This window comes from Conger conger, chromosome 9 (genome assembly GCF_963514075.1).
Source record: "Conger conger chromosome 9, fConCon1.1, whole genome shotgun sequence".
Lineage (NCBI taxonomy): Eukaryota > Metazoa > Chordata > Actinopteri > Anguilliformes > Congridae > Conger > Conger conger.
In genome coordinates, this window is record NC_083768.1 from 52298571 (window position 1) to 52324938 (window position 26368).

General features: G+C 37.8%; 1 protein-coding gene across 1 annotated transcript in view; it reads right to left on the reverse strand.

Moving 5' to 3' along the window:
- Positions 1–26368, reverse strand: part of fam135b (family with sequence similarity 135 member B) — a 70559-nt gene that overhangs the window by 24977 nt on the left and 19214 nt on the right. The window contains exons 2-4 of the mRNA XM_061254812.1: positions 9494–9590; positions 6092–6171; positions 753–892 (exon numbers count right to left, since the gene is read on the reverse strand). Coding sequence (XP_061110796.1) covers positions 753–892; positions 6092–6171; positions 9494–9570 — 297 coding nt within the window. The 5' untranslated portion in view covers positions 9571–9590. The remainder of the gene's footprint in view (positions 1–752; positions 893–6091; positions 6172–9493; positions 9591–26368) is intronic.

Here is a 26368-nt window from a genome sequence, read left to right on the forward strand (position 1 = left end):
CCAATCATGTGCCGTAGAGGCCCGTAACACCTCAGTGAGCAGAATATAGCTGAATACTTGACAAAGGTGTGACGTCAAGTCGTTGTGAACCAGGAGCTAATGCGTGTTTTATGCAATCCCTGCGAGCTAGCGATTGTGCTGTAGGTCCCATAATGTCATCTTCTGAATTGTCGCTTTCTCCACCTGAGCATATTAAATGAGGATAATCCCTCTTCAGAGGTTCATACAAATAAGCATTTGAAGTTTCTGAATAATTTTCGCCACTCATAATGATGCCTAGATTTTAAAAAGCGTATATACTCCACTGTGTTGACAATGGATTTAGCAGTTTCCGGTTTGAGCTGTCAACGACTTGACATCACACCTTCGTCAAGTATTTGGCAATATGTCTACTCACTGAAGTGTTACAGGACCAATGCAGTCTGGTAAAATGTTTTTTTTATGATATATTGATCAGATCTAGGCATATGCTGGTTTTGGGTACAGGTACCCTATAAGCAGATAAATGGATCAGCTGTGACCCCTCACTCACAGCAGTGCCATTGCTCTCAATGCATTCTGGGTCCTGCCCATCTCAGAACCCCTGCACATACCCTCATCAATGGTATTGCCAGACTTACAAATTATTTCTGAAATAATGTTTGTCAGGATTGTGCAGGTATCCCCTTCATGAATGCATTCAGATGCAACCACCATCCTTCAGGGACGTTTCTGACAGCATGGGAGGCAATTGTTTTGTCAGACCAACTTACTCTTTCTCCGTCTAGCAGCAGGTGAACCTTGAAGTTCATTGAGTCATTCATTGCTATCTCCTCATTCCGGTACAAGATCTGAAATATCCTGCTGAAAACGCTGCCATCGTGGACACCAGCAGAACTAAAGCTGGATTCACCTAAAGGAAAATCAGACAAAAGGTTACTAAACGTTTCACTACAAAGTAGTTTTCAGCATCACTTTCACTTTTTAGGGACCAAAAACAGTTTCCCTCATTTGCAAATGCTCCAGCCCTGATGTGTGTGGTTTCATGTGCTGAGTGTCTCACACGTGGGATGGCATACAACAGGTGCACTTTGAGATAGCTTTGAAGAATAACCCCTCTGATGTTCAGAACCTTTTGTGCCATCAGACACAAAGATACAAACTGGCAGTTCACAGAGCAAGAGCTGACACATCTTCTGAGCCTACTGATTGAAGTATATATGTGGATAACCCATTTGAACTACAGATTATGTAAAAAATGTAATGCTACACCAAAACTGTACAGTGTACAGTAAAGACTAATTTAAGTAAAGTCTAAAGACAATGTAGACTCATTTAGTCACCATGGAAGTACAGTATGGTGAATTTAATGTTGTTATAGACTGTTTGGCACCATGCAAACACTATGATACAGTACAAGGTAATGCGGTTTTAAAAGGTCATTGTCAGGCTCAGGCTCCATGTACATGATAATATGTTTTATAGTGCATAATCATATGCACTTCATGAAGGTGTAAATAATCTCTGGTATTTGCATATGTTAGCAGAGATTTTCAGCTTGCTACGTATTAACTGTGATGCTGGAGCCAACTTATTCTTCATTGACCCCGTGGAGAATATGTTTTGCTACAACTGCCTTCAATTGTTCATAACTGGATCTTATCTGGAATCACATCTTCCAAGCCAATAGAAGATACATAAACAAATACATAAATGATCCATCCATCCATTATCGAACAGTGGCAAGGCTTGGTGTTTGAAAATGCGCTTAACAGCTAATTATTCAGCAAATAATAGCTGTTTAATCTCTTTAAATTGCGAACAATTCACAAATACTGCATTAGCACATTGTACACCAAGGAAAACCAGGAGTGACATCCAAGCAATATGGAGTCTATTTATGCAGTGCAGTAATGAGGTCAGCTGGAACTGAAGGGTCTTGTGTGAGAGGGGAATATTCAATGTTCTGATGATGTTAGCAGCTTGGGCACTTGCTTCTAAGCCTCTAAATACAATTCCTCTGCTTCAGAGAGGGTAATCTGCTTACATATAAATCTCCTAGCCTGGAACAGGAATGCATTAATGAAAATGTATGAACATAAACAGCCATCAAATTAATTTAAATAAATTTCTCTATCAGATAATTTTTCTGGTTTGCTTGAAAAGTTTGATTAAATTTTGGAAGATCTAATTTGTCGGAAGTGCCAGATCTCATTTGTCTAAATACCTAGATAATTAAAGTTACTCCATAGATACAGTATGAACCAGTCTAGTCTACCCTTTTCAAATCAGTTAAAAGAATGGTCCTGGCAACAACAAAGCAAATATGTGTCAAGTCCATGAATCTGACTCGCTTCCGAAACATAAGTGCCTTGTGTTCAGATGCACTGATGGGGCATTTGTAATTGAGAATTTTCAGAGCATATTTACGGGTGAACTAGGACCCAGTTCTGACACCCATAAAAGCGAAAATGCCAGAGCTGGGATACATGAATGAAGAAGGGGTGACAGGTGTGCTGACAGGGTCAGATCTGTGCTGACACTTGTATCGCACCAGCATACAGGTTCAGATGGCTCAGTTCTGAATCGGCCTATATGAGGTTGAGTGTTTCAGCATTCATAACCAGACACAGCCTTTTAGAAGGAAAGTGTGGCTCCACAGAGGCACTTCACTTTTCTTCTGCGACCTGCGTTCGCAAATCAATGATTGTTGAATTCAAATAGAGAATGTGCAGTAAAATGTGCTTTAAAAATATCGAAGGCTTCACAATCTTTTTTATCGTAACAGACAGTCCAAATCATGATGAAATAATGCACATTGTTCCAGCGCAAGATATCAATTTTCCAGGATACTGAAAATAAAACAATACACATTTTAGTGAACGGTTAAAATATTTTTGTTGAAATGGTTGTGTTGTGCATGAGCTGTTCTTTAAAGTATATTCACCTTACAGTAGCCAAAAGCACAGAGCTGCAACAACAGTTGCACATGTTATCTATTTTTATACCTTAGTATCTCTATGTCTGGCTACCCATAATACTACATAATACTAATACCAAAGAGGCTGCACTAAGCACTTCTGCCTTCATTTTGTAATATCACATCAAGCACAGACCATAGTCATATGTAAAAATGATGCTGGTGAAAAAGCCTTTTACAGTTAATATCTTGGCGAACAGAAGCAAACCTAAACTGTAAATTTTAAACCAAATTTTAATTTTAATTTTTACTGTTTATAAATTATAAAAAAATATAATTCTTTGTTACTTACTAAAAAGATGATTACTAAGGCCCATACTGATTTACTCGTTAGGGCTTCAATGAGTCTGCATATAATTCCATGGCTGAACTTTTTTATTCTGAAGTAACTCCATGACTTTTAAAGTATCCAACTGCAGTGGCTGTTCTGTCTGGTGTTCAACCATGGGTTCTTCTAAATAGTTTTCATGGATTTCAGAATGAAGACAGTTCATTTCCACCAAGAAGGGGAAGGCTACAATAATTATCTCAATGTTTCAAACTACCTATTTCCACTGTCAGAAACATTGGAGTGTTTTGCCAGGAAGAACGGGGGAAAATTCCAAAAGCGAGAATTGAAAGACTCTTAGCTAACTAACTGACAGGGTTCCTAAACTTTTGCACAGGGCCTTTTTACTTTTTTAAAAATTATTTTGAAAGTGTAAAAAAAAAAAGTAATCTTGCTTTAGAAAATGTGTCTTGTACCATTGTTTTGTACCATTAAGAGGTCAGGTCACGCTTCTGTTCACCAAGATATTAATTGTAAAAGGCTTTTTGACCAGGGGTTCCCAAATTGTTGCACACGACTGTACAGTAATTATTAATTGATATTATTCTGTATTTTAATCGTTATTTTTTAAAATCACTTCTCCGCTGCATCCGAAAAGCCTTTTAATCTTCTCCAACCCAGCCACAGATGTTTAAACAATGTTATGTTGCAATTTTGTTTGCTTGCTTTTCTCAGAAGACACCCAGTTCTTGAAAGAAGAATTAAGGCACCCTGAACTATTTTAAATGTGAGATTCAATTATAATCAACCTTGTCTAAATGCCTATGATCAATAAACTCCAGACTGCACTTTAGGTGTCAGTATCAATAATTTATTGATGTGTCAGTGACAGGCAGCCTCAACCAATGGACCCAGGAAAAAAGGCAATGTCACATTTCAATGCTATATCCCGACTCAAGAATAAACCATCTACAATCAGCAAAGAATGCAGAACACTCCTTCAGCCATATAGGAATTTTATCAGCCCTTTTATCTTTTATTCGGCATCACAAAAACATTATGGATGAAACATACAGTATACCATTAATGGAACAGATATTTCCTTGCTGATATAGTACATTTAAATATTTTAGCATTGATCACAATGTTTTATTGCCAACATAAAGAAAAATACCGCTAGGCTACCATTGCATACGTGGTCATGTGACTGTCAGTAAGACGCTGAGAAAAGCTCCTGGACCCACCTAGGGGGAATCTATGAATTTCAACCCACCCACCCCAACCAACCCCCTTCCCCCTCGCCCCAATATTCAAACTAAAATCATCTTATCTACTTGCGATTCCTAAATAAATATTCTACCAAAGTATATGCAATCTCAAATGTAATCTGCTACAATTAGTCTTATTTCTTGCATGTGTTTTTCTTGTGTGTGATCGCTCTTTCAAATTCAATCGAGATGACACGTTTTTTTTCCCCTCCCAAGGCTGCCTCACCACAGACACAGGCATTTTGACAACACAATTGCCAGAATATGATGGATGGATTTACAGTCAAAGAGCCTGAATCCACATACACGCTGAAAGAAAACACTACAACACTGAGGCAAAATATGAAGCTGATCAACATACCTAAAACTGGCTCCCTACCAAGATGCTGCTGTGCAAATGGAATGAAACAAAAATACCTGTTGTTTCCTGAGCTTCAGTGTTTCTACTGTATGCTCTAATACAGTTACTTTATGTAAAACATGGCTCTGCAAAAAATGTACTGTAATTGTAAATGCAAGTCTGGTGCTTCCGCAATGGAAATCTGCAAATGGATTTTTGCAGATGGATGTTTTTACTATTAATATCAATTAATTAAAAGACAATTAATTAATATGTTTGGGAACCCTGTCAGTTAGTACTTAACCGCTAGCAAACACTTCCTGTGCTTTTAGTCTGTCATTCACGCAAAGTGTAGTTTAAAATGTTTAAAATGTTAGATGACAAGGTAGCAACAGATTTACCATTCACCAGTTACCTGGCTAAAAACCACACCATCTGCTATTCATGGCTACAAGTTAATGTAGCTCTTTGGTTTCACTGGATTTTACTAAAAAATTCACACACACACACACTCATACTCACACACCAACGCCGATTGGTTGCCATGCAAGGCACCAACCAGCTCATCAGGAGCAATTGGGCGTTAGGGGCCTTGCTCAGGGACACTTCGACACACGCAGGGCGGGATCGAAACGGCAACCCTCCGACTGCCAGATGACTGCTCTTACTTTCCTGAGCTAATGTTGCCTGGTCTAATATGTCTTATATGCTATTACCACTTAAAATTAGATTATATATGCATGTTCATACTATGGCCTGGATTAAATCAACATTTGTCCTTAACTTCAGCTAACAATTAAGTTAAATGCCAAATGGAATTATGGGTTTAAGTTATCGATTGAGGGAGGAGATAATACAGGAAAGCTGCAAACAATGTCACTGTGATCTGGCTCTTGACACCCGGTAACATGGGAATGAGAACATGATTGATTACATGGGCACAGCCTGACATTTTACAAAGCTCATTTTAGTTCACTGAAAGAGCAGGGGGAACATAAGGTGAAGTATGGATTGTCACAGTATGAAAAAAAAGAATTCTCAGGAAAATAACAAAACTTTATTTTCCATTTAGCAACACAAGTTATGGTTCAGTCACAGTTCTGAAATTGAGTTTTTCAACAAAATCTGTCACTAAAGCTTTGTAAATTATTGCAAAGATTCTGTCAGCACTCACAAAAGGCTCTGTTACTGATCATACTTCTACTTTTCTCTGCCCATCGCCAGAAGATAGTGTGCATCCTTTAAATCATTCCTACCTGTATTTCCTGCTGTTGTTGCTATCAATCTGTGTGGCACACGAGGGGAGACCTTCAATCCAGCGCGGACTTGATAGAACCTGTAGGAAACACAAATTATTCACCATTTTAATGCTTATGTTGAGAGAATGTGAAAAAAACAATTTTGAAATTGAACCATTATCAATCAAGACAAAATGGCAATATAGTCATTGAAGAATTTTCCTCTCCAAGGAAAGTCTGTGAACAATGAACAATGCTGATAAATGCTGAAATACCAAGGTGGTTATTTACAAATATGGTAATTCCCCAAAGACATGACTTATGTAACGTACAGAACGTTTCAAGTCTCCTGGAGCTTTTCAAATTTAAATTTCAAATATTAAATATCCTGCATTCCCCTAAGACAGTGCGGGCACAGCCTGAGACATGCAACACCATAATTCACTATACAAAAATAATTCCAGATAAGAAAAATACAAGATAAGAAAATATGGCACAGTGAATGAAGCTGTTTGTGTAAGTCCAGTTATCATCCTCATGGCATGTCAGCAGGAGACAGGAGTTCATCACACTGACAGCAACGTGAAGGCTTAAAGAAGAGTTTCCTATAGTTCCTATAGTTTTGCAATGGCCAAATGGGTCACATTCAGACCTCACTATACTACAGCACAGCTAGCCCTGAGGGAAGGAGAAACAAGGGTACCTCTCAGTGGTTACACACTGGTATGTACAGTAGATGCTCAGAAAACCAGTCAACTGAACAGGGTATGGAATTGGAAATATAATATTCATACCAAATTATGATTACAAACCACAAGTCTGTAACAATATTAATTCAGAAAAAAACTTAAATTATATCAAATTGAGACAAGGGAGTGTGCTTCATGGCTGTTGCTAAAGAGTTCTCTCCTAGGAAATTACTGTTGTTCACATAAAAAAAGGACCAGGACAAAATTTGCTGTTCACATCACACTGCTGGCTAAGCCAACGCAAGTGTCAACTAGTTTTGCTTACCATTAGTGTAGATCCACAAGAGTGTGACACATTGTTGTTTTGCCAACATCACAATATGGATTTGTCTAATTGGGTTTGGGGGTTCACAAGTTTTAACCCATTGTTAGGTATTTGACTACACTTTTTATTACAGTTCACATTTGGGCAAATGTCATTGAGGTCATTGGTTTATTATGACTCAAAACTGAACTGAAATACATATTTAATTTTGTAAAATTGGTCATTCAATGTCACTTTCAGAATTCCGAAAATGTCAGTGTTCCACACAACCTTCGTACCCAATGCGTTCGCTTCTCTGAGGTTCTACTATAATGTGATATTCAGTGTTAAATCAATTGTATGTGATCTTGACTGAACACATGCAAGCTTTTACAGTTCAATATATGCTGAACATTTTACCCCGTAGTCAGTTTGGGAAATGAATGAAGTATGTTTTGTTCCCACCCTACCCTCAGTGGGATGAGGCCAACTGTGTGCCACCATTACAGACACCAGCTCATAATCATGAAAATGCAGTTCAAATGCAAACCTGCAATGCCTCTGGATCAGGGCTTATTTTCCATTCTAACATTCCAACCAAATCATTTAAATGAATATTTAAAAAATGTTGGATACAAAAGTGGTGACTTCTACGGTAGGACTAGTAAGCATTGAATCACTTAAAAATACGAAAAGTGATGTATCCGTTTAGTGTTTGTGAAGCTTAAAAGAAACCAATACTTTGTCAGGATAAGTGGCACTTATGCAGTCAGGGCCCTGGCCGACTGCATTGTAATGGCCAGGCTCTTATCGGTCAGAAATATTACAGGCATCACATCGGGGAGAGCATTGGCTCCGTGGAATACTTCATTAATGTCTTGTGTTTTAAAAATCTTTGTATTGTATCCAATATATCTCAATCAGGTTGGAATTTACAGCTGTATCTGATTCTGCATCCATTAAGGCATGCAATGCGCTTATTACCATCCCCCATTGAAAAAGTAAAAACAGGCTTAATCAGTGATTTATAGCCATTAGCCCCAATCTCCAGGGCGCCTTGCATTCGGTACATTGCATTTGTATCAATTTTACCTGTATATTTCATTTGTATTCTGTATTTTTCTATAACAATATTGTGTAATATATTGTGTATAGAATTGTTATCTTTCTCTCTAAGAAAGCAGAATCATGTCTGTGAGCAAAACAAATATATTAGTGCACTCACCAGAGGAGATTACTTTACTTGGAAAAAAAAGGTTTAGTCCATCTCAGTAAAGCTGGCATTTCATAGAGCCAAAAGCCAGATGCCAAAATCCATTTTTTAATCATTATCCTCCAGCAGACGTATTATATGGCATAAAAATGACCTTTGCTCCAGATAATTAATAATGTTTTTAATCATTGCTACTAAAACGGTTTGTGGCCTGCTAGTGGGTTTTAGAAGATAGCTAACAATTATTTTGAAAAATCTAATACATCATTATACTACGGCAGCGAGGGAGTCAAAATGGTTTTTTGCTGTCCTCTTCTATTTATGGACACAGAACTGTGCACTCTGTCCTGCTATCAGCTAATACATGACATTATGGTGATTGGTGGAGTTGTTTTCCGTTTTCACAACTGATTGAACGTGCCTCGTTGTTGCGTGGCACTTTTGAGTGTATTACATCGGTTAAGTTACAGAATTAAGTGAACACAGTTGCTTCCAACAGCATTGCCCAGCTCATTGAGCAAGATAGACCCCCTATTCACTTTAAATGAGGAGTCATAATTCAACTTTGAGAGACTTCCCATGTTTAATGCCCTTGGTTCCTGTGCCAGCATTTTGGTAACCCCTGATACAGACACCAATCTGAAAAAAAGAGTGGCTTTAGCTTTAGCAGAAATCATTTCCACTAAAAGGTTTGGCTTTGAGCTCGGCTCAAAGGACGCTGCCCTGGCTTTCAGGCAGATTGCCACAAAGCTGCCCATCTGATTTCTCTCTGCACGTGTAACAGCCTCTGCTTTGATGAACCGGTTAATCAGCGGTCAATCTCTGGCACGGCAGACAAGGCAAACCCAAAGAGGATCTTTTCTGTCCCTCTGCCTCTCTACACACATGGGACACAGTGTGGTTGACCTATTGGAAAAATAACTGCCATCAATGCAGTGGAACCAGGGATGAATCCTCGTACCAGAAGCATACGTCGGTTGAAATAGTATTTGTTTTGGATTCAAAGACTTTTCTGCATTCGACTAAGGTTGCCTGGTGTATTTGAACAAATCCCCAAAAGTGTAAGCCCCACCCATCTGCTCGTCCTTGCAGGCTCAAATGCACCAGGCAAGATCAATAGAACACAGAAAGGTATTTGAATCCAAAACAAATGCTATTTGGACCCACGTCCGACCAGAACCCAGAGAATCCTTGCAGGTAAGAAGGCGACTTACCCTCGCTGGAAGAGATCAACATTGTGGAACTTGTGAAACTCCACAGAAAATTCCACAGTCCCCTGTACCTCAGACATGATCCCTTCCAGGTCATCACCTGAGAATGGAAGAACAAAAAGAACAGCATTTAATTTGTCAAATCTGCGACTACTTACACAGACGTTCAATTGTGTGAGGCAGTCTTTCTTAAAAAAAAGATCCAATTGAAATCACACCAACCCAGTGTAGCCCCAGTAGGATCAGTGCAGATGTTCATAACCACACATTGCTCAAGGGAGTTTGGCCCCTGCTTAGTCTAATCAACTGTAAGTTGCTCTGGATAGAAGCGTCAGCTAAATAACTGTAATGCAATGGTTCAAGAGAGGCAGCTCTCATAACTGTCAATATGAATGAGGCAGGGAGCTCAGGCTTGAATTTCTGTAAAGTTGCTTTGTGATAACAACACAAATAGAACAGAGGAGACAAAGGAACAACATTCAATTTAATTTATGATTTTATGAAATGCTGGGTTTGGGGGAAAAATAGATTGCTTATGTTGCACAATTGTTTCATTCTCAATAGGTCTGAAGGGTCACTGCTGAGTCCACAGAATTGCCTTTACTGGCTCTAATATGACATTAAAAGGAAACATTTATTTACCCTTTAAATACTGTATATTCATTTTTATTTGTTCATATATTTAAAAAAATATTTAAGCATTTTAAACATTCAGCTATTATTTTCTATTATTTGGATATTGGATATTTGGCTATTATTTTATCCTGCATTTAAAACTGCCTGTTGGCAGTAATTTTGTTCCCAGAGAGTGGTTTAAAAAACTCTTGTCTCGTGTTCATCTTTTTATCTCAACCCAAAATGTATTCAGTGTGTTGCAAAAACAAAGAAACTGGCCTTGCTGTTCCAATACTTTTGGAGGGGACTGTATATCCTGTTTGGCAACAACAATGGAAGTTATGAATTACAAAGCTAATCACCAACATGAGCTGTGCCCATGAATGAACATCAATGCTGCAGGGTGTCTTAATGCCCACAAACAAACATGTTATTCAATAAGACCAAGCATAAAATTCAGGCCCAAATTCTCTATGAGTAATTCAATGTCAAGGACTGTAATTTTATTCATTTTTATGACTGTTTAATTATTAGTTATTTTTTAAATCTGCAGCATTTCATGTCATAACTGAATCTGTTTGGCAGCCATTAAAAATCTCTGGATGGATATTTGAAGGCTTAATGGGCAGACAGGGAACACCCAGTAGGTACTCAACAGCATTCTGAATTAGCATCAACCATCGAGAGGAAAAACAATTTCTCTGCATTATAAAACACAGTAAGACCTGCTGCATAATTAAATGTGGAATAAGAGACATTTACTGCGGAACTCAAATTCCTATAACTGTCAAAAAAAAATCTGCTGTGTTAGATCAGGTTTACAGTTAGTCAGATGTGCTTGTGTGAGATTAAAGTTTTCTTGATAAACAAAGTAATTTGTCTCCTTTCACAGTGAAGTTATGACTCTGAACTTGAAAAATAACTTCATTTTATACCATAGTAAAGTACAGGTCAGTTGTGCAGTTTGTTTGCTGTGACATAATTTTGACTTGAAAAGTGATTGTGATTGTATGCAGGGAATGTACCATGTGCCTAATTGGTTCCTGTTCATTAAAGCTAAGTGCTTGCTTATACTGCAAATTGTGCAAGTCTTAACTGCTGCACCAATCAAACCGATACTTCTTCTGATAGTCTTGACATATTTCTCATTCTGCCTCAGCAAATTCTCGTACCATTCCTCTTCCTATTAGAAACACATCTTCTTGTGAACACACACGCTAAGTGTATTCTAAATGTTTAGATTACTTATTCATATTCTCTACAGTCATGTTGAATCAATCGTACATCCTCTGACTTGCATAATAATGATTGCATTACTGATACCCTTTCTGCTCATTTGTAAATTTTACTGAAAATGGACAGAGAAATAGTTGAATAAACATATAAATACCAGCACACTGTCGCATTCTTTCAGGTTTCGAGATCAAATACCCCCCATCTCTGATTCACTACATTTTTTAATTTAACTTAATTTTTTTTTACTTTTAAATTTCAATGTGCATGAAGAACCAAGTCAGTCTACATAGCAAAACAAGTAGTTCATATGAAGTGAAGTGTATTCCCAGGGGAACATAAGATAAAAATGAAGGCAAGAAATAAGTAAATTAATTGTTTTTGGAAACAATGGATAATGCTTTTGACATACACATATGACTGTCTATACAGTGGGCTCCAAAATGACTACACAAATGATTTTTTATTTGGTAATCTCTTCTGAAAACCACAGGTGCACAAATGATTACCAGCCAAACAATTATTGTAAATCAGATCAGATCAAAATTGAACATTTTGGTCATACATACCACAGACATGTTCAGTGGGAAAATGGAATGCATTCAAGGAGAAGCACCTCATATGTACTGGAAAAAATGGAAGTGGGTCATTGATGTTTTGGAAATGTTTTTCTGCCAGTAGTCCAGGGGCACTATTCAAGATGAATGGCACAATGAATTCAACAAGTATCAGGAAATATTGACAGCAAATCTGGGGTCTTTGTCATTGGAAGATTGTCCAGCAGGACAATGACCAGAAGCATAGCCTACATCAAAATTCACACAGAAATAGTTAAGTAAAAACAACCGTGTTCTGCAATGGCCATCTCAGTCTCCAGACTTAAATCCCATGAAAAACATGTGGTCTGAACTTAAGAGGGGGTATCCCAAGGATAACAATGATTCTGAACTTTCTGCATGGAGGAATGGTCAAAAATCCCCCCCAAATATGTTATGTAACCATATCACAAATTATAGGAAAAAACTCAGTCCAACGAATCATTAATAAAGCACACTACTTTATGCATGTTGGGAAATAAAGCTTATGTCAATAACTGTGCTTTTTGTGCATATTTATCAAGGGTGTCAATAATCTTGGAGCCCTTTGTACAATGCGGATTATGCACTCAGAATTATGTTTGAAGATCAGGAAGTGATATTTTCCAGGTGAGAAACAGCATTTTGTATGCGTGACTACAGCTAAGGCACTGCACAGTGATGATGACTGTTTCTGCTCCTCAGAACTCACTGATTGATTAGAAAAAAGTACAGTGAGTATCCTCATTTGGTATGCCACGAGCCCAAAATCCAGACTAATTTAATATTTGAAAGCAGAATCCCAACAACACAGGTAGTTGTGAAATTGAAAATGCTGTTACACAATACAATACCTTTAATTTATTGATTTCTTAAGCTTATAATAGAAGGCAATGAAATTATCACACGGCATCAATGGAGAATGCAATCTTTAAATATTTCATATTGGACAGGACTGACATGTGCCCTGCACTCGAATGCCCCACATCAGTGAGGACTGTTAAGTATCGTAACTGATTCAGACTGGCATCTTTTTGGTCTGGGTCGGTGTTTGGTCTCTTCAAAATAGGGCCATCATTTCTAAAACATCACCACAAGCTTAAAGGTTAAAGGGAAATTCGAAGGAAATGGCTAACCAGTTTCTATTATCAAAGGTGCAAAGATCAAAGATTCTTTTTCAGTTTAACTGAGGCTAAAGGTTATAACGTTTTGGCATGCTTTTTTCATTGATGAAATAGCATTAAAGACCCTGTAATATCAAAGCCATCATGGAAGAGAAATAAAATATTATGCCTATTTTATTAATTCATTCATTCATACAGGGTCACAGGGGGGCTGGAGCCTATCCCAGCATACATTGGGCGAAAGGCAGGAATACACCCTGGACAGGTCGCCAGTCCATCGCAGGGCACACACACCATTCACTCACACACTGATACCTATGGGCAATTTAGACTCTCCAATCAGCCTAACCTGCATGTCTTTGGACTGTGGGAGGAAACCGGAGTACGCAGAGGAAACCCACGCAAACACGGGGACAACATGCAAACTCCACACAGAGAGGCCCCGGCAAACTATTAACAGCACAATACAATTCCCACTTTTGGACATTTTCAAAGCATTGGATTTAGCCATATCACTCAGTTCAAAGTTGGCTATGCTTGTTGTTGTCTAGAGACAACTAGTCGAAATGTTGCAGATTGTATGAAGATATGTTATACTGTTTTGTTATGTTGCATCGTTTATGTATGCTCAGTGCCACCAGTCCCACATATATTTTCATATAATCACTTGCCTTATCTGCTCTTTCTCTGAATACAAACCTATGAGGTCTCAGCGAGGTTGAAACGATACTAATTACTATTTTCCAGGCCTTTCCAGTTTCCAGTTTCATCACCATTTACCAATATTATGTGCCTGCTATTCTGCCCCTCTCGTACGAAACCCATGGTGCTGATTCCACTATGAACAGGAAGTAAATTAACCTTGATGTTTGCTTTCAAAAGCTGAGCCCAAACATTTAAGAACTTGATTATGATGCCAGGTGTAGTGACCTTGTGTCAAGCTAACCTTACAGCCCGACAAAATATGCTTCAATACAGCAATTCCATTGAAAAACTTATCATCTTCATCTACCCATTGCCTCAGGTTCTGCGTCGGAAGGACTTGTAGGTGGCTCCAATAATAAACTTAATTTGGCTTGATTCCCTAGCCCACAAGTCACGCCAGCCAGTTTTCCTCCTTTCTACACTCTCCCAGCTTATCCATTGTCCCTGCTTTACTTGCAAAGTTGCTTTCAGGCACCTATCGGACTATTCTTGCTGTCTTATATTACTAATTACCATCTTCCTCCCCTTTTGCACCTGCACTACATCTCTATGTTCAAGTACTCTCTCAGCACGCTGGGCTGCCTCTCTCAGGTTCCACTCCCTCCCTGTTTTAACTACTGGAGTAGCACACTTCACCATTACACAGCAGTAGCTGTAATTGGCGTCATATCATCCGTAAAATGCTCTGACTGGAGGGAGCCATGTCCCATCCTGCAACTTCTCACCACTGACGACCCATTTAGACGCCTTCATAATCACCTCCATCGCCATGGTGAAAGCTAGAGATGAAATGGAACACCCTGCCACTATCCCATAGATACTTTGGGGTACTGTGTCTTTTACATGTCACAGAAAGACACTTTTGTACCACACAGACAGTTCATGTTAAATATGGCATACCTCAGGAACATGTTCTTGGGCCACATTATTTTCATTGTTACACTGATAACACTGATAACACTGAGCCGAGCCAACAGTTGTGCTTAGCGTGCAGCCTATCTAGCCGACATTAATGCATTTTTTAAAAACCGAGTGAGGATAAAACAGGGGTACTCCTCTTCAGTACCAAGCTGTACACAAGACTGGGCAGTCTGGCTCAACAGACAGAATCATAAATTGGAAAATGATGGCTAATTTTAGATGCTGAACTCAGTTTTAAATCACATACTGGCCAGGTAATTGCATTTCAGCTTCGAAACATAGCCAAAATAAAACAATTTTTGAACTGAGCAAGATGTCAAAAAATCTATGTATTTATTTCAAGCTGGTTAGATTACTTTAATGCACTTTTTACTGGCCTGGCCAGGAAGTCAATTTCAAATTATTCATAACACTTGCTCAAATTTTAATGAAAAGCAAGAAAGGAGAACACATTGCACCTGTCCTTGCTGCTCTGCACTGGCTCCCTATTTCTTTTAGAATTGATTTTGACAGTAGGGTGAATAATTTGGGAAACCTTTTGTAAATTCAGTTTCTGGGTCTGCCCTCACCACCAGTTTTAATTAGATACCATAACACTGCTAATTTTTACAATTCTCGTGTTCTTAGCTATTCATATATAGATCAAATTGTGATATAACGTGAATATATAGCAAAATAGTTTGCTATGCACCACATTACATAATTTGAGACACAGCATGAATGCATAGACCCAAGGATACTTCACTTAACTTATAGATCATTATTCAAGCATCAGACATTTTCAAATTGTTCATAGTGTTCCTTCACCATTTCATATGGAATATTTTATATGATATGGCCTATGAGGGGCAGTAGTCTCATACTTAGCAAATCGGAAAAAAATGGTAATCATTCTTAAATAGTCCCATTCCTTGCTAATTTTATTAGGAAAACACAAACTCTCTCTCTCACACACATACACGTGCACACACAACATTCAAAAATATTACAGGAAAATGTGTTAATTGTGTAGAGCATCACATTTCAAATCCATTCTCTTACAGTTTTTTACAATCACTTCAGCACTAATTTCAGAACCTTGAGGTTATTCTTCAAAACTGTAGACACAAAATTCGAAACAAATAATCAAAATGCTAATTTTAAAAAACTCTGAACACTTTTTCCAATTTATACACATAAAACAAAAATCTGTTCACTGAATCAAATCACTTGTTCACAAAGACACAACTTATCATTAAAGTATTAGCATTTCATTTGAAAATACTGTCTTTATTCATTAAAATGCAACTACTCAAAATGATAAATAACTGTAACATTACTCCTAATACATGGTTTTATGGAAACTGATTACTGTACTGTTTAGATCATGAATGTTTTACAGTTTTCCTCAATCACTTTGGCCCATTTCCCGCAACATTTTTAATGTTCTCATAACTGTGAGCATTTGGCAAAACATTTTATGGATACAGCACAACATTATGGTTCACCTCCAAAAGCGCGTACCTCACATAAATCTTTAACTCATGTTTCATAATTGTTTCAATGAGTTAGTGAGTGTCATCAAAATTAAAAGTTATTATTGTTTAAAGTGAATGGTTATACATATTGTCATTATGACAAACCTGGAAGAACGTTTGTTATAGTCAAATCATTACATTTGGCAGACACTCTTATCCAGAGTGACATACAGTTGATTAGACTAAGCAGGAGACAATCTTCCCCTGGAACAATACAGGGTTTAGGGCCTTGCTCAAGGGCCCAACGGCTGTGCGGATCTTATGGTGGCTCCACCGGGGTTGAATCATGGACCTTGCGGGTCCCAGGCCAGCACCTTAACGATTACTCTACAGGCCACCCTGTCTGTCTCTGTATGATATGGACAATGGACAATCTTACTTGTTGAGAATCAATTTTATAGCTACTGTGACATAGTGCACTACAGTAAACAGAAAACACAACAATGCAGGATAATCTGTTGGAAATCACCAAGTTCATGTTACTAGTTCATGTATTCCTTATGAACATGTTTTTACTGTAAGCTGTAATAGCATGAAGAATTACAATATTGCACAATTGTGCACCTGTTTACCCTTCAGAATATTTGTATGATTGATGACAGTGTGGATTGGCCAACATTAGGTTGCACTCTTCAACCAGCCTCTGCCATTGTATATGATTACATGGTCCACAATGGTGGCCCTCATTTCATCAGGACAACCATGTTCCCTTGTCCTCTTCTGCCTCTTCCTCTGTTTTGTGGTCTTCTCCTAACCTTACCACCATGCATCCTTACTCCTCTACCTCTTGGATGAGCAGGCCCTTATTCAGACTGCTTGCCCTTGTTCATGTTTGCCTAAGCAGGTTCCTCCATGTTCAGAAAGTGTAGTCTTGTAATTGCGCACCTGTGTCCTACATTAATTTCAGATGTGTGAAACATAACCCTTCATAAACCATAAAGATTCACCTGACAAAAAATGTATCAATTTAGCTGACATTACATTAATACCATGTCACTAAAATTCCGGGAATATCTACTTCACATATTATGATGGTTGGATGGACCATTTTGCATATGATGTCATACACAAAGCAAAGCAAACCTATGTATTCTGTAAAATCTATGTTTTATTCTGATTCTGTTCAACGATTCCCCTGGTGTAAAGTCCAGGTCAGACCCACATGAAATTACCAGCTGTTTCAGAAGCTAGCTTGAGGTGTTTTTTTTTACCAGGGTCCACTAAGTTCTACAATTTCCACTATTCCTTTTATTTAGAACCACAAAAAGAACCATATTGAAACACGTATTAAGTATTTTTACTACAAAATTAAGGAATTGTAAAAATAGCGAAACTATAGGTATCTTGTGTATGGTCGATCTAAACAAAAGTTTCTTTCGTATTTCATGATAAATTTCATGTTATTTGAACCAATGATTTTGGAAGTTCAATATTTCTTCAAAGATATGAATGAACAATGCAAGGACAGGCTTTAGTGCTGACTGTTTTGTGTCTTGTGTCTAAAGTTTAGAAAATTGAGCACAAGCAAACTTGTGAGATAAGCGCCAAAGTATAAAAAACTGTACAAAAACACTCACCCCACTGACACACACTTTTCCCACCCAAATGTTGCCACACCACCGCCATCCATATTCACACACTGCTTTCATGTTCTGTATCGTTTTGTTACACTGCATATATTTTATAAATGAGACATACGGTACAACTACTGAACTACAGTATGATTTTAGTCAAATGTTTTTGAGCATCACACTGAGAGGAAAAGAAACCACAGTATTGTATCCAAGAACACATACACACACACAGAGTCTGTTTAAGTAGTACACACACTACTACTTAAACACACTCTTATATATTTGTTACATCTATGCATATGCCTGAAAAACTGATCCAGGGTCAGGGAGGTGAAAAGTATTCTGTCTTTCACTGGAGACTGGCATATTTGCATCTTCTAGCAGTGTTTCTTAGTTCCCAATAAAAATTGATTGAAACTTTTATTTTAAGAGAGAAAAAACACTGTGACGTGCCCAAACAGTAATAGACTTTTGAACATCACGTTTTTTGAAAACTAAACCACTTATCACTATAACAGACTTATCACTAAACTACCAAAAGTATGCAAAACGTAACTAACTGCTTCTAAATTAATTACATATTCGTAAGAGATAATGTCGTTTTAATGATAATTAAAGACTAGCTTGCTTGCTTGCGAGTACTGACGCTAGTAATGACAAAATTACAGCATGAAGGAGGCAACTGACAAGTCCTACTCACATATTTCATAGTTTAATCGTGGTTTCAATACTAAAACAGAACCTGAGTGATATCATTGAGCGTAACCGAACTGGGGCTGGGGATGCTGGGGGGGGGGGGTGTACTTTTTCAATTGATAAGGTGAATTTTGTGGATACTACTATACATTTCCAGCCCAAAAAAAGGGCACTTTTTGACTCTGAGGGCAAAAGGGCAGGGGCTCAGGCCCCCCTTGGGCCCTATCTGTGCCTGTGCCTGGGTGTCCCAAATTACCTGATGTCCCAGATTACCTGAATTCACCCTACTACTTTCTTATACAGCAATAAATGGTCAACTTTCTTACAGCCAAGCATTTATTTTTATGTACTAGCTAGAAATCTTTGGTCGTCCACAGCTGGCTTAATCAATGTAGGGGAGAACCAGCACAATTGAAACATTTTTCACCTTTTACTCAATTACTCCAAGGTAACTAGAGCAATATTTATTTTTACTGTGTGTATATTCTCTAATTTCTTATTCCATTATGCACAGTATGTAAGCATACATCTACATCTAATAAATATTTCATATGCAAGAAATACACTGATTACACAGGACCTTTAAGACATTGTTTCCCTCATCAGGTGTCAGTTGGTGCTGCATGTAACCAAACGTACACTATGCATTTTCACCAAAGGAAATGTCAACACGGTGCAAAGCAGGTTTACAGGCCAAGACTGTGTATGACTCAGCCCCATCGCTGCCGGATCCCAGTGGAGAGCGTTGTTCATCTGCTAAATGTCAAGTCTGGCTCGGACATTGTCCCCCTCGCTTGTTTACTGTGCAGATATGTATCAGCGAATTACTGGAATTTAAAAGCGACTCAGTGACTCACAGATTCTCCCCCTCAAGATTTGTATGTAATTATTTTATTAAAATGTTTAAATTAATTGTTTGCTTAATACACATTTGAAATGGCTGCAGATAGGCATGGGCAATCCCACAACATCAGATGTTTTTCTCTTCTTTAGTGAGGGAAACACATTCCGCTGACACTTCTTTAAACTTACAATAACCTCATAAATGTCAGGGCAAGGTTGAAGATCACCATTCTGCGGACTTTCATGGCAAATCAGTGCTCAAAAAGTCTGAGGATCACAGGAGGAGCAGGGCCGGGCTATTAGAGCATGACCCTCTCTGCTACCAAGAATTAATGGGCAGGCCATTTCTTTTTTTATAACACTGGCACTTTCTCCAATTGCATGATATAATATCCTGGAAGAAAAAGTTAATTATGGTGGGAAAATATTTTATTTAGGACATTATGTGACTGCCAATACTGGAGATAAACAGATTTTAGAAGGGATTGCCTTATTTTAATTTGTACATATCACAATGACACATTTGCTTCTTTCACATTTGTTGCTGGAATCAGTCAGGTTCAAGCTGGTTACCTAGATGATCTGATAAATCCCCAGGTAATGCTGTTGCATTGAAATGATTTAAAAATAGAGAATATCTCGACCTCTTGGTTCATTGCATTAACAGAAAATTCCAGAGCCTTCCAGACGTAAATACGGCCTAACATAGTTTCTTATTAGGAGGACCAAATTCTTTAGTAATGTGGTAAAACCTGGCCACCTGACACATAGGATAAACCCAATTGTGTTGAACCATTGTGGACTGCCAGAGTTGGACTGCCAGAATGGGTGCCACATTTGTTGTGTCACTGTGCCATTTGATTTAATTTCATAAAAATGTGACATTATTACTGAAGGTACTGGAAATTTGGCTTCAAATGCAATGCAAAGAAGGACCTTATTGAGGCTGGTCAAACCCCTACTGTTCCTCTACCAGCAACACAAGAGTTGAAACCGTTTCTTTGATGCCTCGGAAAGTTCAAAATTGTGTCATGTGACATACTGTGAATGCATATGCATCAAGCATATATGTGACAGTTTGATATTACATCTTACAGATTTTATTTAAATCTATCCAATGCACACAACTCCAGTTGAAATTATGTTTGCCATACTGGTAAAAAAACAAAACAATCGTGTTCTCCTCTGATTCAATTTGCATTGACAATAGCTCCCAGCCCTTTGAACGAATAAGGCAGTGAGCTTAGTGAGTAAAATTCTATATCTGAAAAAGCAGAGTTGTAGTTGTGCAGTACAGCAGAAAGAAATGAATGTGTTCTGTGACATGACTAACAATGGCAGTAACCCATAATTTCTCCATTTCCATTACTACCAGACCCAAAACAACTACTAGTGTACTGCATGCCTGTAATGTTTGTGATTACTGAACTTGGTAGCAGCAAAATGATGTTTGTGAAAATTATTAGTGATACCAGGGGCCTGTTCCGCAAAGCAGGATCGAGTTACATGTACTTGTGGCTTGTGTGTAAAACACGACCAATTAAGCCTTATCTAGAGGCATTCCATAATTGTATTACATCATGAACTATTCATAATAGGTGAAAGGTCAAGTTCTATTGACTTTATGGTACCGAAGATAGACAGTTTTGGATAGAGGATATTGTAAGCTTTCCATACATGCGTATATGACTTCATCATTCTGCTTTTAAGTGTTTTTACACATGAAATCCAATTGAAAAAAAATGTGAAAAAGAGATAAAGACGGAGGGATGAAAAAACGAGTGATAGCACACAGAAATACTATCATACCCTTTCTAATACCAAGGACATAGACCTTCCAATAAATCAATCTGAGACATCGTCCCTTCAAGTTGGAATTACCACCCCCCTGGCTCATGGACTATATCTTATTTAGCAAATTTACATTCACGTACTCAGATATGGCCATTGTAGTCCAGCTGGATTTCTTTCTTCCCCTGCTAGCAGGACTGATTTAAACCTGGGCCACTCAATGGCAGCAATCAATGAAATAAGTATAGAAAAGTAAAAAATAGAAACAAAACCAGCAGCATTACTTGACCTGAGGGCCAGATTTGAGTATTCCTGAGTGAGATCACCAGTAATTGGTTGGAACTAACTGAAATTATGAACCACACTATATGTGGTGTAATAAATGACGTTTCAAAATTATATTTTTTTACATTTTGTTAATTGTTTAAGGGTCTCTGGCACGTAAACCAATTTGTGCATTGTCCTTGTACAGAAAAACCAAAATAAAGAAAAGCAAAAAATGTATAAACACCAAAACACAAACACCTCAGACAAAGATACCCAGCATTCATTGTACACAACACTCAGCAAGTGTTGTCTATTCTTAGACAAGCTACAAGAACATTTTTAGTGCACCAAGTGCAGCTTGAGACATGAGGCAATCTGGAGTTGATGTTAAAAAGACAATGGAAATATATTTTAAAGGCATGCGTGAAAGCAAACACCAACAAAGAAGAAAGAAAAAACACTGACAAAATGAAATGAAGCAAAAACAAACAAGGCACAATTCTAGCCCTTGCCCTACAGGCCCTAATACTGGCAGAACAAGGTGATCAAGGTTATTTTTCCCCCCAAAAAAACCCTCTCACCACCTCCACGCTATACCTAGCCTCCATGAAATTCTCTCCCCAAATGAACTGTCGTGTCCCCTTAGGAAAATAAAATTCTAGGCTTGGACACTTTAAGGGAGGACAAGAAACAATGCCATTACAATAAACAATGATGAACTATTACAGCATGCATGCTAGCAAAAAAAAGAATGCAAAACACTTAATAATTATACTTGCATAATTATACGTGAATATTTAAGCATTCAAAGCGACAATTCATTGGTACTGTTTAGTCTCTGAAACTTTTCCCTTTTGCATGGTGCATTTATGTGCTTGCCTTATTACCTTATTACCTTGAATTACCTTATTATTGCAGAACATGTTTGAATGGAGAAATGTGCAGGGCACTTGCAATGTAAGAGGGAGGCTACATGGTTTCATTGCATACATTTTGCATTACCCAAATTGCATGTTTTCCTTTTTAAAAAAAAGACCAAATACAAAAGCGGCAAGTCCGTGATGAAGGAGGGCTCTCTCGACTTCATCACACAGACTAATTGAAGTGTGCATAAAGTTCAAAAGAAACGGGTAGCAGTGCAGCAGCTGCCTGTTTTAGAGGGATGGTCATTGAAGTTGTTTGTAGCCGACTTTAAACAGCAGTGTGTTTGACACATCATTAGTTGTTAATTTATTGGACAGATTAAACCAAAGCTGGTTTATTTTACTGAAACTGGAAGTTGTCTGGGGTTATAGGCAATTTGTTTTGGACAGAGACATGCTTTGAGCCAACATAATTTAAATGTTGGTTAAAGGCATCAGCAGTTAGTGAAGGTTCTTCAACATTACTGTCTTTGAAAAGTACCTGAGCAAAGGAATCTTTGGAAGATTTATGAAGGAAATAATTTCACTCCTGCAAAATTAGTGTAAAGTGCTTCCCTTCATTGTTATTATAGTTATTGTTATGACTTTAAAAAATATATATTTCATTATGCATTTTGGCAATCTAATTTTATTATCATGATGCTGCCTTTTACCATAACACCTAATGTTATGGGTTTTGTTATTGTTTTATGAAGAAAAACAAAAAATATTGAGTATCACAGAAAAATGCAAAATGAAGGTTTTAGATCTGGATGAGCAGGTGCCTGTGCACTGCATATGAAATCTGTATATGAAAGGTCTTCCTCAGACTCCACCTTATGCTAGTTTAACTGCAGTCGCTGGTGAAACCGAATATTTTGGAGGAAAACTGTGTGCCTATGCTCTCCTGAATTGGGGGGATTGCACACAGTTTAGTTGCAGATAATTGGACATTGCAAATTCGGGTGGGAATCGGACTTGTTCAGCCCCATAATGGGTGCCACATTTATTCAAAAGACACAAAAAGAAAAAAGAGAAATAAATTATAATTTTATCAGCCTTGACACATACAGTAGGTTATTAAATCCAGAGAAAGCTGTTTGGTCTGTGTGGGGTATGGTCAATTACATGAAATATCACTGATGAACATTTTACATACATTAAAATGGCTACTGAGATTCAACATAATTCAGTTTGCTTAAATGTTAAATCTTTGATTTTTGCATTGAAATGTTATCTTTGTAAGGTGGATTGACAAAATAAATGTCCTAAGGGATGCATCTTAAATTAGGGATGGAAACCTGATGGCATACTTCTGACAACTTGTCATTGTCTTTGAACTGTTCAACATTCAGCCATTTCACGGAAAGACTTTTATAATGTGGGTCCAAGCATTACAAGGATTTTCCAAAACTCAAGGTCATCTCGATGCATTTTGCTTTCATGGCACTGTTGTGAGTTGTGTACTGATTTCATGGCTATGTTTCAGAGATGTTATCGAGTCGTACTAGCATATTTGTGGTGTTTATGCAGCAAGAATAGATTTATAAGGTCTCACTGCCAGTATGAACAGCTGTACAAATTTACTACCACAAAAATGGCTTTGTAGTAGCTTGAAATGATACTTCAAATCAAATGGACCAAGATCTTCATAGCAGATGCACCTATTTATCAATTGGTATTATGCTGAAGAACATGTTAAATTCAGGAAAGCCAAAACCTGCCCTTGAGGTTTGGCTTGCAAAATGTCTGGTTGTTAAAAAATGGATAATCTTTAAAAGTGATATGAATGGGAATTGTTATGGACATGTTGCAAGCCTCTACCTTTCAGCAAAGTTTTATATTTTGACCCCCATGCTAAGATTCAAGCTATAGGATACAATTTAATATTGAATAGAACAAGCAGTGCAATGACTACAGAACTGCAGAATCACAGCCTGATATAACATACCTACAGCAAGATCAAAATAATTAAAATGTCCCAAATATATCAGATATATTTGTAGTGTCAAAGCCTGTTCACTTTGGACTTACATACAGACTGAATAAGAAATTATATATATATTTATCTCTTTTTCCTAACATGAAGCTTTTGTAACAAATACCTAGTGCAATGGTCTCTAACCCTGGTCCTGGAGAGCCGCAGGGTGTGCTGGTTTTTGTTGTTACTCAGCACTTAATAGCATCAAATAAAGCAGTTAATTACAAAGTTAACTCACCTCACATGGTTTCTTGAGTTAAAGTGGTCAATGTATTTAAGGTGAAAACAAAAACCAGCACACCCCCAGGGTTGGCCACCCCTGACCTAGCGGGTTCTGTGGTAAAGATTTTAGGACAGAGCAAGCAGGAAATGCCTGGAGGTCATGTGTTTGTTTTTGTTTTTGTTGCATGGTTGGTTTGATAAATTTGACACCATATTCTTTGTGCTTAATACATGTCACACATCATGTAACCCTGACTCATCTGCCATGCCAGAGGACAACCTGTCTGTAAAACTGCATGTGTTCTTCCCCAATAGGTATTGTATTTAAATCTCAGGTCAGCTATTCTGATTATAAATACAGCAATAATCCAGATTTATGATGGTTATTTTCTACACAGTTCATGGTTGCTGAAATCAAGCTGATTGGAAGATAAACAAGTAATTCTTATTTTGCCAAAGATTATTAGCCATCAGGGAGAATAACCACAAAGGTTGCCAGAGGAAAGAAAAGGAAATTGATGTCCAATATAAGTCGACAAGTTCTGACACAAGAAATCCAGTAATGACCATCTTGAAATTACCAGCTACCATCTGTTTAAAAAAATAGCTTGCGATGGTCAAACTATGTTGAGTATGGAGCTGATCTGAACTGGTCAACCAGCTACTGGCTGTTTCAAAACCTAGCTGTTTTTTTATCAGCAGGGTATATAGGAATTTGTTCGGATCACTTTGTCACTGGTAAGTTTGGGCTACTTTTAATGCGTTCTGTCATATCACTTCCATTATTTATCCAGTGAGCTAAAAAAATCCCAAGGTTCAGTTGCAGTGACTGTACAGTAGGTGTAGGCTATTAGTACATTGTTAGCTTATTGCTGTGATGTCACCACTTTTATTTTAGCAATGCATAATTCAATAGGGATTCAAGTTATAACTAGGCTAACTATGTTTGAACTGAATTACAGCTGGTACCCAGTCCTACAAATGGCATGCAGAGTGTTGGTGAATAAATGATTCATTCATTCATTCATTATCCTAACCTGCTTATCCTGAACAGGGTTGCAGGGGGGCTGGAGCCTGTCCCAGCATACATTGGGAGAAAGGCCAGAATACACCCTGGACAGGTCGCCAGTCCATCGCAGGGCACACACACCATTCATTCACATTTAGACTCTTCAATCAGCCTATCCTGCATGTCTTTGGACTGTGGGAGGAAACTAACCACAAACACGGGGAGAACATGCAAACTCCATACAGAGAGGCCCCGGCTGATGGGAATTCGAACCAAGGACCTCCTTGCCGCCCTGAATAAATTATTTACTATTAAAATGTTTACATGTTTATTTTAATTAGAAAATCAAATCCTAGGTTTATAGAAATGTTATCGAAATAAAGCACTGATCATACATTTTCTTAGTTAGATTGCTATAGTTATGTAACGTTAATGAAAAAACGCATAAGCAAGCAACTATAGCAATGTTGTCTCGTAACAATTGTTGGGACTATTCACAGTAAGAATACATTTTATGACAATGTTAGTAATAGCTGATTATAGCTAAAACTGGGTCAAAGGAACTGGTCTGGGAACATTCAGCCTCAACACTGAAATAGAGATGTACAAAGATTTTGAGATGATACAGTGAGAGCAGGAATGATTTATGAAGAGCTTTGTACCTGTGGACAAGTGATTCCTTATTGTGCATGCGTCTTTGCTCTTCATTTGTGATGCTTGGCAGAACTTTACTGCTATTTTAAATTCTATTGGAACAGATCAAACAGAACTTGCATTACATCAAAATTAGTTATAATATTTTAAATAATATTTTTTCTTTGCAAAAACTCTCGAGTAAGAATAAAAAGTATCCTCCTATAAAACAACTATTAGAAGTAGGCCTGCAATTTATTTAAAAAAAAC